Source organism: Amblyraja radiata, chromosome 1, assembly GCF_010909765.2.
Source record: "Amblyraja radiata isolate CabotCenter1 chromosome 1, sAmbRad1.1.pri, whole genome shotgun sequence".
Classification (NCBI taxonomy): Eukaryota; Metazoa; Chordata; class Chondrichthyes; order Rajiformes; family Rajidae; genus Amblyraja; species Amblyraja radiata.
The window spans coordinates 59,429,080-59,443,966 of NC_045956.1; the positions used below are offsets into that span (position 1 = coordinate 59,429,080).

General features: G+C 43.2%; 1 protein-coding gene across 3 annotated transcripts in view; it reads left to right on the plus strand.

Moving 5' to 3' along the window:
* The window catches only part of smarcad1 (SWI/SNF-related, matrix-associated actin-dependent regulator of chromatin, subfamily a, containing DEAD/H box 1), a 96,010-nt gene that overhangs the window by 14,728 nt on the left and 66,395 nt on the right, over positions 1-14,887 (plus strand). For all 3 annotated transcript variants that reach the window (XM_033022451.1, XM_033022458.1, XM_033022442.1), the window contains 2 exons: positions 3,410-3,590; positions 12,201-12,372. In XM_033022451.1, the coding sequence (XP_032878342.1) occupies positions 3,410-3,590; positions 12,201-12,372 (353 nt within the window). The remainder of the gene's footprint in view (positions 1-3,409; positions 3,591-12,200; positions 12,373-14,887) is intronic.

A 14,887-nucleotide genomic window follows, 5' to 3' on the forward strand; every position in this document is an offset into this window, starting at 1 on the left:
AAAAAAAAAGAAGAAAGAAAAGTCTCAAAACTCATTTAACAGCAAGACAATTCTGGAAGTAGCGGCGCTGCCCATGCAGCTGTGGCTCGCCTGCAGTCCATCTGTCTTTCTTCTTTCTTGTTAGATGTTTTTCTGTCTATTTTTAGTTGTGTATTATGTGGGGGATGGGAGAAACATTTTTTAATCTCTTCAACGAAGATGCGACCTTTTTCCGAGTCATATCTCCGTTTGTGCTGAGGCATAACATCGAAGAGCTGGCGGCTGCCAACTGCCAACTGGAATCGACTTTGAGGGCTCCGGTCGCAGAGCCTGTGGACTTACTCCGGAGCTGGCTCACTTCAGAGGCTGTGGTGGCGCTGCGACCCGACTTCGGCAGCTTCGGCCGCGGGCCCTGTGGATGGCAACATCGGGAGCTCGCAGATCCCTGGTTGGTGACCAATTTTCGGGAGCTCCAGGAACAGCAGCTTCGTCAGCCTCGAATCGTAAAGCTAGGATCCGCCCGTTCTCAGGGCCTTTCATCGCCCGGCATGGCTTAAAATCGGCCACGGGATCTTCCATCGCCCGGTGGGGGCTTCAACATCGGGAGCCTCGATCGCCTCAACGCAACAGTTTGACTGCCTGACCGCGGGAGAAGCAAGGAAGCCATAAGACTTTTTTTGCCATCCATTACAGTGAGGAGGTGCCTGGATGAGAGTCGCTATGATGGATGTTTGTGTTAATTGTGTGTTTTGTTGCTTTATTTTACTGTCAGACTGCATGGTAACAAACATTTGTTCAAACTTGTTTGAATGACAATAAAGGAAATTCAAATCTATTCAATTCAATGATCCCAAACATACTGCTAAAGCAACAAAGGAGTTTTGCAAAGCTAAGAAAAATGGTCAATTCTTGAGTGGCCAAGTCAATCATCCGATTTGAACCCAATTGAGCATGCCTTTTATATGCTGAACAGAAAACTGAAGGGGACTAGCCCCCAAAACAAGCAGAGCTAAAGATGGCTGCAATACAGGCCTGGCAGAGCATCACCAGAGAAGACACCCAGCAACTGGTGATGTAAAGGCCCAAGACCCTGACTACATGAATCACAGATGTCAAGCAGCCATTGCATGCAAAGGATATACAACAAAATACTAAACATGACCACTTTCATTCACATGACATTGCTGTGTCCCAAACGTTATGGTGCCCTGAAATGGGGGGACTGTATAAACACTGGCGTAATTTCTACTTGGTGAAACCAAAATGTATAAAAATACCCTTTAATAAAATCTGACATTGTGCACTTTAACCACATGTGATTCTTTTTCTATTATAAATCTCAAATTGAGTTCAGAGGCAAATAAATAAATGATGGGTCTTTGTCCCAAACATTATGGAGGGCACTGCACATATTTCCATGAATGTGGTGACACAGATAGATAAAATGGTGAATACGGTTTGCCTTCAATCAGGATACTGCAGGCCATCACCAATCCTTTTCCTTCAGAGATGCAGCCTGACCCGCTGTGTTACTCCAGCACTTTGTGTCTATCTACTGATTACAGGAGTTGGGATGTCAAGATGTCGGTAAGGGCCACATTTGGAGCGCTGCACTGTTCTGGCTAAAGAATGGATGTTATTTAACTGGAAAGGAGTGACAAAAGATTTGCTGGATCTGGAGACTTTGAGTTATCTGGAGACTGACAGGGCAGGCTGGGTCTTTTTTTTCTCTTGACTGGGTTATCTCAGAGGTTGACAAAATCATGAGGGGCATAAAAAAAGGGGGGAATAGTCAGAATCTGTTTCCCAGGGCCGGGGACTTTTAAACTGGGGGCCATAAATTTAAGGCGAGGAGGGAAAGTTTCATAGCCTCTGAATTGGTGTAGCCATTATATTTGTATAGATTGGTCAAATTGAGTCTCTGATCCGTAGTAATCGCGGTAATGATGGTAAAAGATTCTGCAATAAAAATTAATTGAATGCTGTGGGTTAGTAGTCAGATTATTATTGGAGATGGTACTTTTGTGCCTCAAACGTTACAATCAAATGCTGCCACTTGTGTTATTTTTCAGTGGTCATGTCTTTGCCAGCATTGTAACTATGAACTAGGGCTGCACAGTGATGCAGTAGTAAAGATGCTGCCTTACAATGCCAGAGACTGGTACAATTCTGTGCTGTCAGCATGGAGTTTGTACGTTCTCCCTGTGACCGCGTGGGTTTTATCCGGGTGCTCCAGTTTCCTTCCACATTCCAAAGACTTGCAAGTTTGTAGATTAATTAGTTTGGGTAAATTGTGTTTAGTGTGTAGGATAGAACTAGTGTATGAGTAATCATTGGGTAGTGTGGACTCGCCAAAGGGACTGTTTCCATGCTGTATTTCCGAACTGAAATATAGTGCCTTGAGGTGCAACTAGTTTAGAGCACAGGCCTTCAACAGAACAACTGGTGAATGGTCCAGTGGTGTTTGGTGCATCTAATGCCTTATTTGTGTAAAATCAAATTTACTGGAGACAAGCTTTAAAGGAAAGAACCAACATGGACCATCAATTTGGCTCTTCTGGCTCAACATACAATGCCTCCATAATGTTTGGGGCAAAGGCCCATCATTTATTTATTTGCCTCTGTACTCCACAGTTTTAGTTTTGTAATAGAAACTATCACATGTGGTTAAAGTGCACATTGCCAGATTTTAATATAGACTGTTTTTATACATTTTGGTTTCACCATGTAGAAATTACAGCTGTGTTATACATACAGTTATACAGTTTTTAATTACAATTTCAAATTGTGGAATACAGGGGCAAATAAATAATTGATGGGTCTTTGTCCCAAACATGGAGGGCACTGTTTTTTTCCAACTGCTTTTTCTTTGCATTGAGCGCGTGCTGGGCTCTGTCATCCCAGGTGTGAAGGTATTTGTAGAGCTGTGTTCTCCTGTTAGCTGTTTTATTGTCCATCATCCAGGACGTGGTAGAAGAGTTCACTCCCTTCCATATATCAAGTCCTCAGGACCAACCTGGGCAGAGGCAGCGCTTCCAAGTTAGTTGGTTATAGAAATGTGTAGGAAGGAAGTGCAGATACTGCTTTACACCGAAGATAAATACAAAATGCTGGAGCAACTCAGCAGGGCAGGCAGCATCTCTGGATAGAAGGAGTGGGTGAAGAAAGGTCTCAACCTGAAACGTCACCCATTACATCTATCCAGAGATGCAGCCTGTCCTACTAAGTTACTCTAGCATTTTGTGTATAGTTGGTCATAGATGTTAGTCCCCCCAGCCAGAGAACTTTCTGCATTCTTGCTACTTAATCATACAAGCAATTGTCAATTTTTGAAATATCTTTATTTGGAATTTCAGTCGATTAGTGCATTACATTGTTAGAAACATTAACGTGGCATTCAAAAATATTTGTCCCCTTTATAATTGCTCAGTGACCACAATACCAGAGACGCCAGAAGGAAAGCAGAAGCATATTTTATCGCATTTCAAGAGAAATGGAAATGGAAAAGGAGTCCTTTTTCTAGAATCTGAATCTGAAAATGAAGATCTACCTAAGAACAGTTCATCATGTTCGGAAATGAATGGAAAGACAAAGGATTGTACTGAAAAAATGTAAGTAATGTTTATAAGTAAATAAGTGTATCATACCCTTATATTTGACGGAAGCTTTGTAGTAGTGATTTATTGTTTGAATGATCAAATGATGGTAAAATTACCAAATGTTATCTTTAACCCCTACATTTTGACTTATTACTGTTCTATCTAGTATTTCAGATTATTATTGTTCCTTTTGAACCTCAACTGAGTGTTGTCAATCACAGAGGGTTGAGCATTTCATCAGTCAAGATCATAAGGAATATGAGTAGAATTAGGCCATTCGACCCATCAAGTCTACTCTGCCATTCAATCATGGCTGATCTATCTCTCCCTCCTAACCCCATTCTGCTGCCTTCTCTCCATAACCTCTGACATCTGTACTAATCAAGAATCCATCTCTGCCATAATAGCCTTCTGTGGCAAAGAATTCCACAGATTCACCACCTTCTTGACGAAAGACATTTCTCCTTCTCTCCTTCCTAAAAGAACGTCCTTTAATTCTGAGGCTATGACCTCTATTCCTACACTCTCCCACTAATGGAAACATCCTCTCATCCACTCGATCCAAGCCTTTCACTATTCTGTATGTTTAAATGAGGTCCACTCTATCTTCTAAACTCCAGCGAGTACAGGCTCAGTGCTGACAAATGCTCATCATAGGTTAATCTACTAATTCCTGGGATCATTCTTGTGAACCTCCTCTGGACCCTCTCCAGAGCCAGCACATCCTTCCTCAGATATGGTGCCCACAATTGCTCACAACATTCCAAAGGCGGCCTTGCCAGCGCCTTATAGAGTCTCAACATGACATCCCTGGTTTTGTATACAAGCCCTCTTGAAATAAATGCTAGCATTGAGTTTGCTTTCTTTACTACCGATTCGACTTGCAGGTTAACCTTTTTGGAATTCTGCACCAGCACTCCCACGTCCCTTTGCGCTTCCGATTTCTGGATTCTCACCCCATTTGGAAAATAGTCTATGCCTTTATTCCTACAACCAAAGTGCATGACTCCACACTTTGTTACACTATATTCCATCTGCCACTTCTCTGTCCACTCTCCCAACCTGTCCAAGTCTTTCCGTAGAGTTTCTGCTTTAGTCTTCTGCAGAGTCTCTACACTACCTGCCCCTCCACCTATTTCCGTATCATCCGCAAACTTTGCCACAAAGCCTTCAATCTCCTCGTCCAAATCATTAATATACAACGTGAAAAGTAGCGGCCCCAGCACCGGCCCTTGCGGAACTCCACTAGTCACTGGCAGTCAGCCAGAAAAAGCCCCCTTTATTGCTACACGTTGTCTTCTGCCATCCAGCCAACTTGCTATCCAGGCTGGTATCTGCCCTTTGATACCGTGGGCTTCCACCTTCCTAAGCAGCCTAACGTGTGGTACTTCATCAAAGGCTTTCTGAAAATAAGTCCCATCATTACTTGATCTTCTGCATTTTGAGCATTGGTCACAAAACAGCACTTAGGAGTAAGAGATTATGGTTTTCACTTCACTATCTATCTTTAAAGCTCTGAACCATTTCTATTCTGAGTAGGTCACTGAATGACATTTATTTTGTCCAACATGGATGAAATAAATAAATAAATTGTTCAGCAAACCTTGGGGAATGGAATCAGTTCTGCTTTAAGATGATTAGTTCAAAAGCTAAAAATGTTTTATTGCCATATGTCCAGGATCGGAATGATGACATTCTTATTTGCAGAAGCAGCAGATTTGTAAGCAGTACTCAATAGATAACACAACAACCAAACAAAGTTAATAAATCAAAAAAGCCCAATACAGTATAGTGCAAAACACAAAGCCAAAGAACAGAAACAGTTGATAGAAACATAGAAATTAGGTGCAGGAGTAGGCCATTCGGCCCTTCGAGCCTGCACCGCCATTCAATATGATCATGGCTGATCATCCAACTCAGTATCCCATACCTGCCTTCTCTCCATACCCTCTGATCACTTTAGCCACAAGGGCCACATCTAACTCCCTCTTAAATATAGCCAATGAACTGGCCTCAACTACCCTCTGTGGCAGAGAGTTCCAGAGATTCACCACTCTCTGTGTGAATTTTTTTTTTCTCATCTCGTTTTTAAAGGATTTCCCCCTTATCCTTAAGCTGTGACCCCTTGTCCTGGACCTCCCCAACATCGGGAACAATCTTCCTGCATCTAGCCTGTCCAATCCCTTAGGAATTTCTATAAGATCCCCTCTCAATCTCCTAAATTCTAGAGAGTACAAACCAAGTCTATCCAGTCTTTCTTCATATGACAGTCCTGACATCCCAGGAATCAGTCTGGTGAACCTTCTTTGCACTCCCTCTATGGCAATAATGTCCTTCCTCAGATTTGGAGACCAAAACTGTACTCAATACTCCAGGTGTGGTCTCACCAAGACCCTGTACAACTGCAGTAGAACCTCCCTGCTCCTATACTCAAATCCTTTTGCTATGAAAGCTAACATACCATTTGCTTTCTTCACTGCCTGCTGCACCTGCATGCCTACTTTCAATGACTGGTGTACCATGACACCCAGGTCTCGCTGCATCTCCCCTTTTCCTAATCGGCCACCATTTAGATAATAGTCTGCTTTCCTGTTTTTGCCACCAAAATGGATAACCTCACATTTATCCACATTATACTGCATCTGCCAAACATTTGCCCACTCACCCAGCCTATCTACCGATGTTAGACTAACTGGTCTGTAATTCCCTGTTTTCTCTCTCCCTCCCTTCTTAAAAAGTGGGGTTACGTTTGCTACCCGCCAATCCTCAGGAACTACTCCAGAATCTAAAGAGTTTTGAAAGATTATTACTAATGCATCCACTATTTCTGGAGCTACTTCCTTAAGTACTCTGGGATGCAGCCTATCTGGCCCTGGGGATTTATCGGCCTTTAATCCATTCAATTTACCCAACACCACTTCCCGACTAACCTGGATTTCACTCAATTCCTCCAACTCCTTTGACCCGCGGTCCCCTGCTATTTCCGGCATATTATTTATGTCTTCCTTAGTGAAGACGGAACCAAAATAGTTATTCAATTGGTCCGCCATATCCTTGTTCCCCATGATCAACTCACCTGTTTCTGACTGCAAGAGACCTACATTTGTTTTAACTAATCTCTTTCTTTTCACATATCTATAAAATCTTTTGCAGTCAGTTTTTATGTTCCCTGCCAGTTTTCTTTCATAATCTATTTTTCCTTTCCTAATTAAGCCCTTTGTCCTCCTCTGCTGGTCTCTGAATTTCTCCCAGTCCTCTGGTATGCTGATAGTTTGTAGTCCTTGATAATGCTGTCTACCTCTTTGAGGTAGTGCTTCCTGTATGTCCTTCTGACGGTGGGGAGGTCAGTACCCATAATGGCCCAGGCAGTGTGCGCCACTTTGTGCAGTCTCTTTTGTTCCTGGACTTTTGGGTTGAATATAAACTTATTCAGCTCAGAGCTAGTTATTAATGGATGACCAGTGCAACGAAAATGCCCATGTTCACGTGCCATGAATGATTGCATAATTTTTCAAAAATAACTAGTTATTTGTCATCATTTTGCACTGCATCAATATTATATTTCTGTTTTCTACCTAAATGTTTTCTGTTTTATTATATTTCTGGTTATTATATTTCTGTTTTCTACCTACTCAAACTGAGATGGCACCTACCTATGGTGACATTTTGCGAACGGCACAAAGAAAAATAGTTAAATACAATATTTATGAACTCACCTGCATCAGAAAATCCACTAGAATCAACGCCGTAAGTAGCGAGCTGCTAACGCATTAAAATGCATTAGCGCTATTGAGAACTCCCGTTGTTAGCGACTGTAAGGGAATCCCCGGTCAGAAGGGAATCCCCAACCCCGCGGAGGAACATAGGCACAGCAAGAACCTTACCTGCAAACACCGGGGAGGCCCTCATGGAGTCCAGAATTGAAGCCGTCATGCAGGATCCCCCAGCAGCAACGGAGCTTGAGGTTCCGACTGTATGGGAATTCCCGATCTCAGGGGAATCCCCGACCTCGCGGAGACCCTCAAGTACTGTACCTTTAAAAATCGAGGAGGGCTCCATGGAGTACGGAAACGTGGCCGTCGGGCAGGACTACAGGTCAGACTGAAGCGGAGGGGACTTCGGCCCCCTCTCCCTACTATCCTACTGGCTAACGTAGAGTCACTAGAAAATAAAGTGGAGGACTTAAGGGCAAGGCTGCTTTATCAAAGGGAGCTGAGGGAATGCTCTGTGTTCTGTTTCACAGAGACATGGCTCACCCCAGTGATGGGCAATGTTCAAGGACTTGGCAACGGACCTGAAGGAATACGCCATAGTCGTTACAGACTTCATAAAGAATTGTGTGGAGGACTGCATCCTAACAAAAACCTTCCAAGATTTCCCAATCAAAAGCCTTGGATGAACTATGAGATCCGCACTCTTCCGAAGTCCAGACACCAGGCATTCATGTCTGAAGATACCGAGGTCTACAAGAAGGCAAGATATGACCTTAGTAAGGCCATTAAAAAGGCCAAAAGGGACTTCTGCTCCAAACTGGAGGATGAGACGGATGTTCGGCAGCTGTGGCGGGGCCTGAATGCAATCACCTCCTACAAGGCGAAATTAGGAGGCAGCACCATGTCAGTGAAACTTCACTCCCTGACGAGCTCAATGCGTTTTACACACGCTTTGATAGGGAGAACACTGATGTGCCTTCTCGAGCCCCCATTCGCTGTGATGGTATTTCGGTCACGGTCACAGAGGTCGACGTCAGCAAATCCTTCAGAGGGGTGAACGCTCGGAAAGCACCTGGACCTGATGGCATACCCGGTCGTGTTCTGAAAACCTGTGCGGACCAACTGGCTGGAGTTTTTACGGACATTTTCAACCTCTCACTTCTGAGGTCTGAGGTTTTCACCTGCTTTAAAAGGGCATCAATTATAACGGTGCCCAAGAAGAGCCAGGTGACATGCCTCAATGACTATTGACCAGTGGCACTAACGTCTGTGGTGATGAAGTGCTATGAGAGGTTGATCATGGCGTAAATCAACTCGTATCTCGAGAAAAACCTGGACCTACTGCAGTTCGCTTACCGCCACAACAGATCAACGGTGGATGCGATCCTGCTGGCTCTCCACTCCGTTCTGGACCACTTGGACAACAAAAAATAATATGTCAGGCTGTTATTCATTGACTACAGCTCGGCATTTAACACAATCATCCCCTCCAAGCTGGTTACCAAACTCTCAGAACTGTGTCTCTGCGCATCCCTCTGCAATTGGATCCTCGACTTCCTCATTCACAGACCACAGTCTGTCCATATTGGTGGAAATGTGTCAACCCCGATAACAATCAGCACGGGAGCACCTCAAGGCTGCGTGCTCAGTCCCCTGCTGTACTCACTCTATACTCATGACTGCGTAGCCGGTCATAGTGCGAACTCCATCATCAAGTTCGTTGACGACACCACTTGTAGTGGGATGTATCACTGATGGAGATGAGTCAGAGTATAGAAGTGAGATCGACCGGTTGACCAAATGGTGCCAGCACACTAACCTGGCTCTCAACACCAGCAAAACCAAGGAACTAATTGTGGACTTTGGAAGGGACAGTATGGGGACCCATAGTCCCGTTTGTATCAACGGGTCGATGGTGCAGAGGAGTCAAGAGCTTCAAATTCCTGGGCGTGAATATCTCTGAAGATCTCTTCTGGTCCGAGAACACGGATGCAATTATAAAGAAAGCACATCAGCGCCTCTACTTCCTGAGAAGATTACGGAGAGTCGGTATGTCAAGGAGGACTCTCTCGAACTTCTACAGGTGTAAAGTAGAGAGCTTGCTGACCGGTTGCATCGTGGCGTGGTTTGGCAACTTGAGTGCCCAGGAGCGGAAAACAATGCAAAAAGTTGTAAACACTGCTCAGTCCATCATCGGCTCAGACCTCCCCACCATCGAGGGGATCTAGAGATTATAATACACGGTACAATCAAGTCGTGCACGTGCAGCAAGTAGTGCAAAGAGTAAAATACGAGAGTGAAGAATATAATTGGTAGCATTGTTGTGTTACAATTCCAGAGATAAATGAGATTGGTTGGAAGATTGGGACTGCATCTGAGTTAATGGAGGACCGTTCAATAGTCTGATAACAGAGGGAAAAGTCTCTGCCTCAAGAGGGCGGTGAAGGCGGGTTCTCTGGATGCTTTCAAGAGAGAGCTAGATAGGTCTCTTAAAAATAGTGGAGTCGGGGATATGAGGAGAAGGCAGGAACGGGGTACTGATTGGGGATGATCAGCCATGATCACATTGAGTGGCGGTGCTGGCTCGAAGGGCCAAATGGCCTACTCCTGTACTTATTGTCTATTGTCTCGGTCTGATTTCAATCTGTTGAACCAGATACTGACTCTGGCATTTTATTCAACCCTGAACTGGGCTTCAGTTGCAGTGGCATTGTACTTATGATTCCACAGAGAACTAGTTTTATTTGGCATGATTAATGAAGTTTTTAACTAATCTACGGAAACTTTGTAAGTCTATGGTAAGTCGCATTGGTTCAATGGTTCTTTATTATTAAGTACACCAAGGTACTGAAATTACTTTTTTTACATAGTAAGATTCTTAAGATATTAGTGTGAAACCTATATTACTAAAAGTCTGATCTTGACCACTTCCTGTTGTTCTGTATATTGATTTTAGAAAAAACACTGCCACTTACGGCTATGATTTTTGGCCATCTTACTCAGAGTCCCCCTCCGTTGAGCAGGACAAGAGGATTTTCCCCATGAAACTGCATTTGAATTTGGTGGCCTTGCACCCTGCTTGAAGTGGTATGAAACTGCACTTGAGTTTGATGGACTTGCACCCTGCTTGAAGTGGGCGGAAACTGCACTTGAACTCGGCGGCTTTGCACCCTGCTTGAAGTGGTAGGAAACTGCACTTGAATTCGGTGGCCTTGCACCCTGCTTGAAGTGGTCGGAAACTGCATGAATTTGGTGGCCTTGCACCCTGCTTGAAGTGGTAGGAAACTGCACAAATTTGGTGGCCTTGCACACTGCTTGAAGTGGTAGGAAACTGCACTTGAATTCGGTGGCCTTGTACCCTGCTTGAAGTGGTATGAAACTGCACTTGCATTTGGTGGCCTTGCACCCTGCTTGAAGTGGTAAGAAACTGCACTTGAATTGGTGGTCATGCACCCTGCTTGAAATGGTAGGAAACTGCATTTGAATTTGGTGGCCTTGCACCCTGCTTGAAGTAGTAGGAAATTGCATTTGAATTTGGTGGCCTTGCACCCTGCTTGAAATGGAATTTCAAGGAATAGCCGTGAGTCAACTGCCAGCCCACCAGCTGTGAGTGAGCTGCCAGCACATCAAGCTGTGACTGAGCTGCCACCCCAAGAATCCATTTGGCCCACAATGTCCATACTAGCCCTCTGGAAACCAGTCCCTTCAACCCACAACACCCATACTAGTGCTCCAGAAAGCCCTCCCTACTGGCCACCAATATTGGAATTGGTTGAGAGGTGGAATATTGTGTTGGGGGACCAGCCCTCCTATGTGAACATGGGACCCAACGGGTCCCACTTAGTCTAGTAAGTTCATATTATTGTTTGGCACTGCATTACAATCATCATAAATTTTACATTTCCATTGCAACTGCAAAGTAGAAGCTGGTGAATTTAGATATATTTTGAAATTTAGAAATTATTATATAGAAATTTAGAACTTGCTCTCATGGTGAACGAGTATTTGTTTTTATATTTTGATCAGGATCTAGCGCACTAACTATGTTCTAAATTTTGTTAATGATATTTGATGCAGATCCTATGATTGTTAAACTCATCCTATTAGGTAGGAGAAGTGTATTAAAAATGGTGTGTATTTTAATGGAACTAGTTGTTGGTTGAGACGGCATATAGTATTAATAATTTCACAGTAGTGTGAGTGACGGATTTTTTATTCCATCCAAAATCGGCCAGCATTGAAAAGCTACAAGATAGAGATGGCAATAGACTGCTATGAGTGCCAACGGCCATTACAGGTCAAGAATTCTTCCTGGTCAAGACCAATAATAATTTGTGGCTCACTTAAGCTATAGGGAGAGGTTATAAAAATAAAATCATCGTCTTAATGTTGAGAAATGTGTTCATTTATATTTAAACTTCTAGCTCTGTAGGTTTTTTTTTATGCTTGATGCATTTAAGATCGAGATCCGTAGCAGCTTTGGCATGGTGCCGCAGCGGTAGAGTTGGGCCTTACACCTCCCGAGACCCAGGTTCAATCATGACTACAGGTGTTGTCTGTACACAGTTTGTTCGTTCTCCCTGTGACCGCATGGGCTTTCTCTGAATGCTCTTGTTCCCTCCCACATTCCAATGTACACGTGAGTGGGTTAATTGGCTTTGGTAAAAATGGTCCCTAATGTGTAGGATAATTCTAGCGTATGGGGTGATCGCTGGTGGGAGTGAACTCAGTGGGCCTGTTTCCACGGTGTATCTCTAAAGGCACTAAGGAAAGTTTGAAGGTAGTGCAGGTAAATGGAGTTGATGTTACATTATATTAAATAATGGAGCATCCATGACAACGTTGTTACCATTATTTGTACAGATATTGTATGGAGATTATTCATATGTGTACACAATTTAATTTTCAGAAATGGTGCTGTTGACGAACCATCTGACAGCGTTTTGACAGAAGCTAATGGGTCATCTTTGGACTGCAGCGACACATTTCAGATCAGCACAGATACGGTGATCAGTACAGATACCAAACTACAAAAACTGAGAGAGATATTTCCAAGTAGATCTGTTGATGAACTAATGCAAGTAAGTTCAGAAATGTATAACATTTTATAATTATAATCTGAAGCTTGGTGCTAGCTTTTTGCTGATATGCTTGTGTAACTGAGAACATGCATGGATTCTTATGTTGACATCAGTTAGGGCAGTGTTTTTTGGACTGTTTGGTTAACATTTCTTAGTTGAATCATTCTATTATCCATGTACCTGTCCAAATGTTTCTTGAACATGAACACCTGTTCAAATGTTTCTTGAACACCAGCCTCAACTACCTCCTCTGGCAGCCCATACCATTGTATGTAAAAAAAGAAGTTGTCCCTCAGGTTCCTATTAAATCTCCCCCGCCCCTTACCTTAAATCTATGGTTCTTGATTCCCATACTCTGGGTAAAAGATTGTATTTACCCTCTCTAATCCCCTCATGATTTTGCAAACCTCTATAAGATCATCCCTCATTCTCCTGTGCCTCAAGGAATAATTTCGTAGCCTGCTTAACCTCTCCCAATAGTTCAGGCCCTTCAGTCCTGGCAACATCCTCTTAAACAAATACAAAAGCAAATTCACTACTTATAGTTTTTCAATAACAGAAGTCAACATTTTCCATTGCAGAATTGGAAAAGAGGGGTAGGGAAAACACCACATTGTCCAAAGACTTGCTAGTTTAAAAATATAATAAAGGCATAGTCCCGCTAATACATCTGTAGAGTGGCCAGCAGGGAGGTTGTTGGCGTGCATGTGCTTGAATAGATGGGTTCGCCATTTTCCAGGAGTATCATAAGGAAACTAGAGAACGAAAAATAGCAAGTAAATTTAATTTTTATGGATTAATATTCAAACTCAAATTTGATGCTAGTTACTTGCCACATTTTTAATTTCAACCTTGGTGTTGCATTATCGTACACCATTATGGAATAGCTAATGGGGTGATCTTTAATGAAAGATACCTCGACGCAAGATTAGGTGGTTATCTTCGATAGTTATAAATGTTTCTATAGTCCGTGGAGGGCAGGGAGCTAAAATTAAGAATTAGTGAGTCAATAGCAGCCATGGTCAATTAGTGAAATGCAAGCTGATTCTGACACTGATTGAGGATATGATGACGCATTCTAGCTAGTACATGCTTGTGGTCCCATGCCAACTTGACTGAATATAACTGCCCCCCCCCCCTATAGTGAACCAGAAAAGCACTGTTCATGGCAAGAGCCACTGCATTCTTGTAATGGATAGTTGTAGCTACATGGCAGCCAAACCAAGTACCCACATTCCAAAGACTGGAAATTGGTGTTTGCGGAGCGTGAGAAGAGCATCGATTGATGAGCAAGCGGCATGGTTGATGTGGTCACTGTCGAGAAGTGTGTAGTATTTATTTGCATGCAAGCAGAGGGGAACGAGAATATGTTACTGCTAACAAATTAGCATTTCTGTCGAAAGAAAATCCATGAAAGTATTAATAATAAATACTTTATTGATCCCCTCAGCGAAATTCAAATGTCCAGAGACACCAAAGAGTTTTGACCCGAAGCGTTACCTATTTCCTTCGCTCCATAGATGCTGCCTCACCCGCTGAGTTTCTCCAGCATTTTTGTCTACCTTAGAGACACCAAAGAACTGGTTATATATTTACAATTCTGCAATTTTCACTTCTATGACAGCAAACACTAAAAATCATGAATTTGATTGAATGATGCATGGTGCATTATAGCGCCAGAGACGCAGATTCGATCCTGACTGCGGGTGCTTTCATGGAATTTGTACATTCCCCCTGTAACTGCGTGGTTTGCTCTGGCTACTCCGGTTTCCTCCCACACTCCAAAGACTTGCAGGTTTGAAGGTTAATTGGCTTCTGTAAATTGTAAATTGTTCCTAATGTGTAGGATAGTGTTAGTGCATGGGATGATTGCTGGTTGGTGTGGACTCGATGGGCCAAAGGGCCTCTTTCCAGGCTGTATCTTGTATAAAGTCTAAAAGTGGAATGTAAATATTTTTGTGGAGCAAAATGAAAACACTTTGCCTCTTGAGTGGTGAAAACATGCGGAAGATGTGCTCTAAGGACCCTTTGGTTTAAGACTTAGACTTGGTAAAATTAGCTGCTTTCTGCCAAAGTTGTAACGTCTAAATGGTGGTGGTCAGGGACTGAGAGATAGCCATGAAATGGGCCCTTCGGCCCAATTTTCCCACACTGACCGAGATTCCCCAAGATCTAAGCAATGCCACATTCTATGCCCCAGGATTTAATCTACAAAATGGTGATGTATATGATTTTATTGTGGGAAACTAATCTATATTCTGCATGATATATGCCACCAGGGGTCGCCGCACGATGGCAACCTCACCAACAGTCTGATTTTCCGTCTTTTTGTTATTTTTAGTGTGGTTTAGAAGTTTGTGTTAATGTTCTCTGGTTTGTTTTATGTGGGGGAGGTGGTCGGGGGAAACTTTTTTTCAATCTCTTACCTTACCGGAGATGTGATTGTTTTCCGGATCGTATCTACGGTTACTCTGCAGCCTAACATCATGGAGCTGGAGGCCTTGCTCGGGACTGA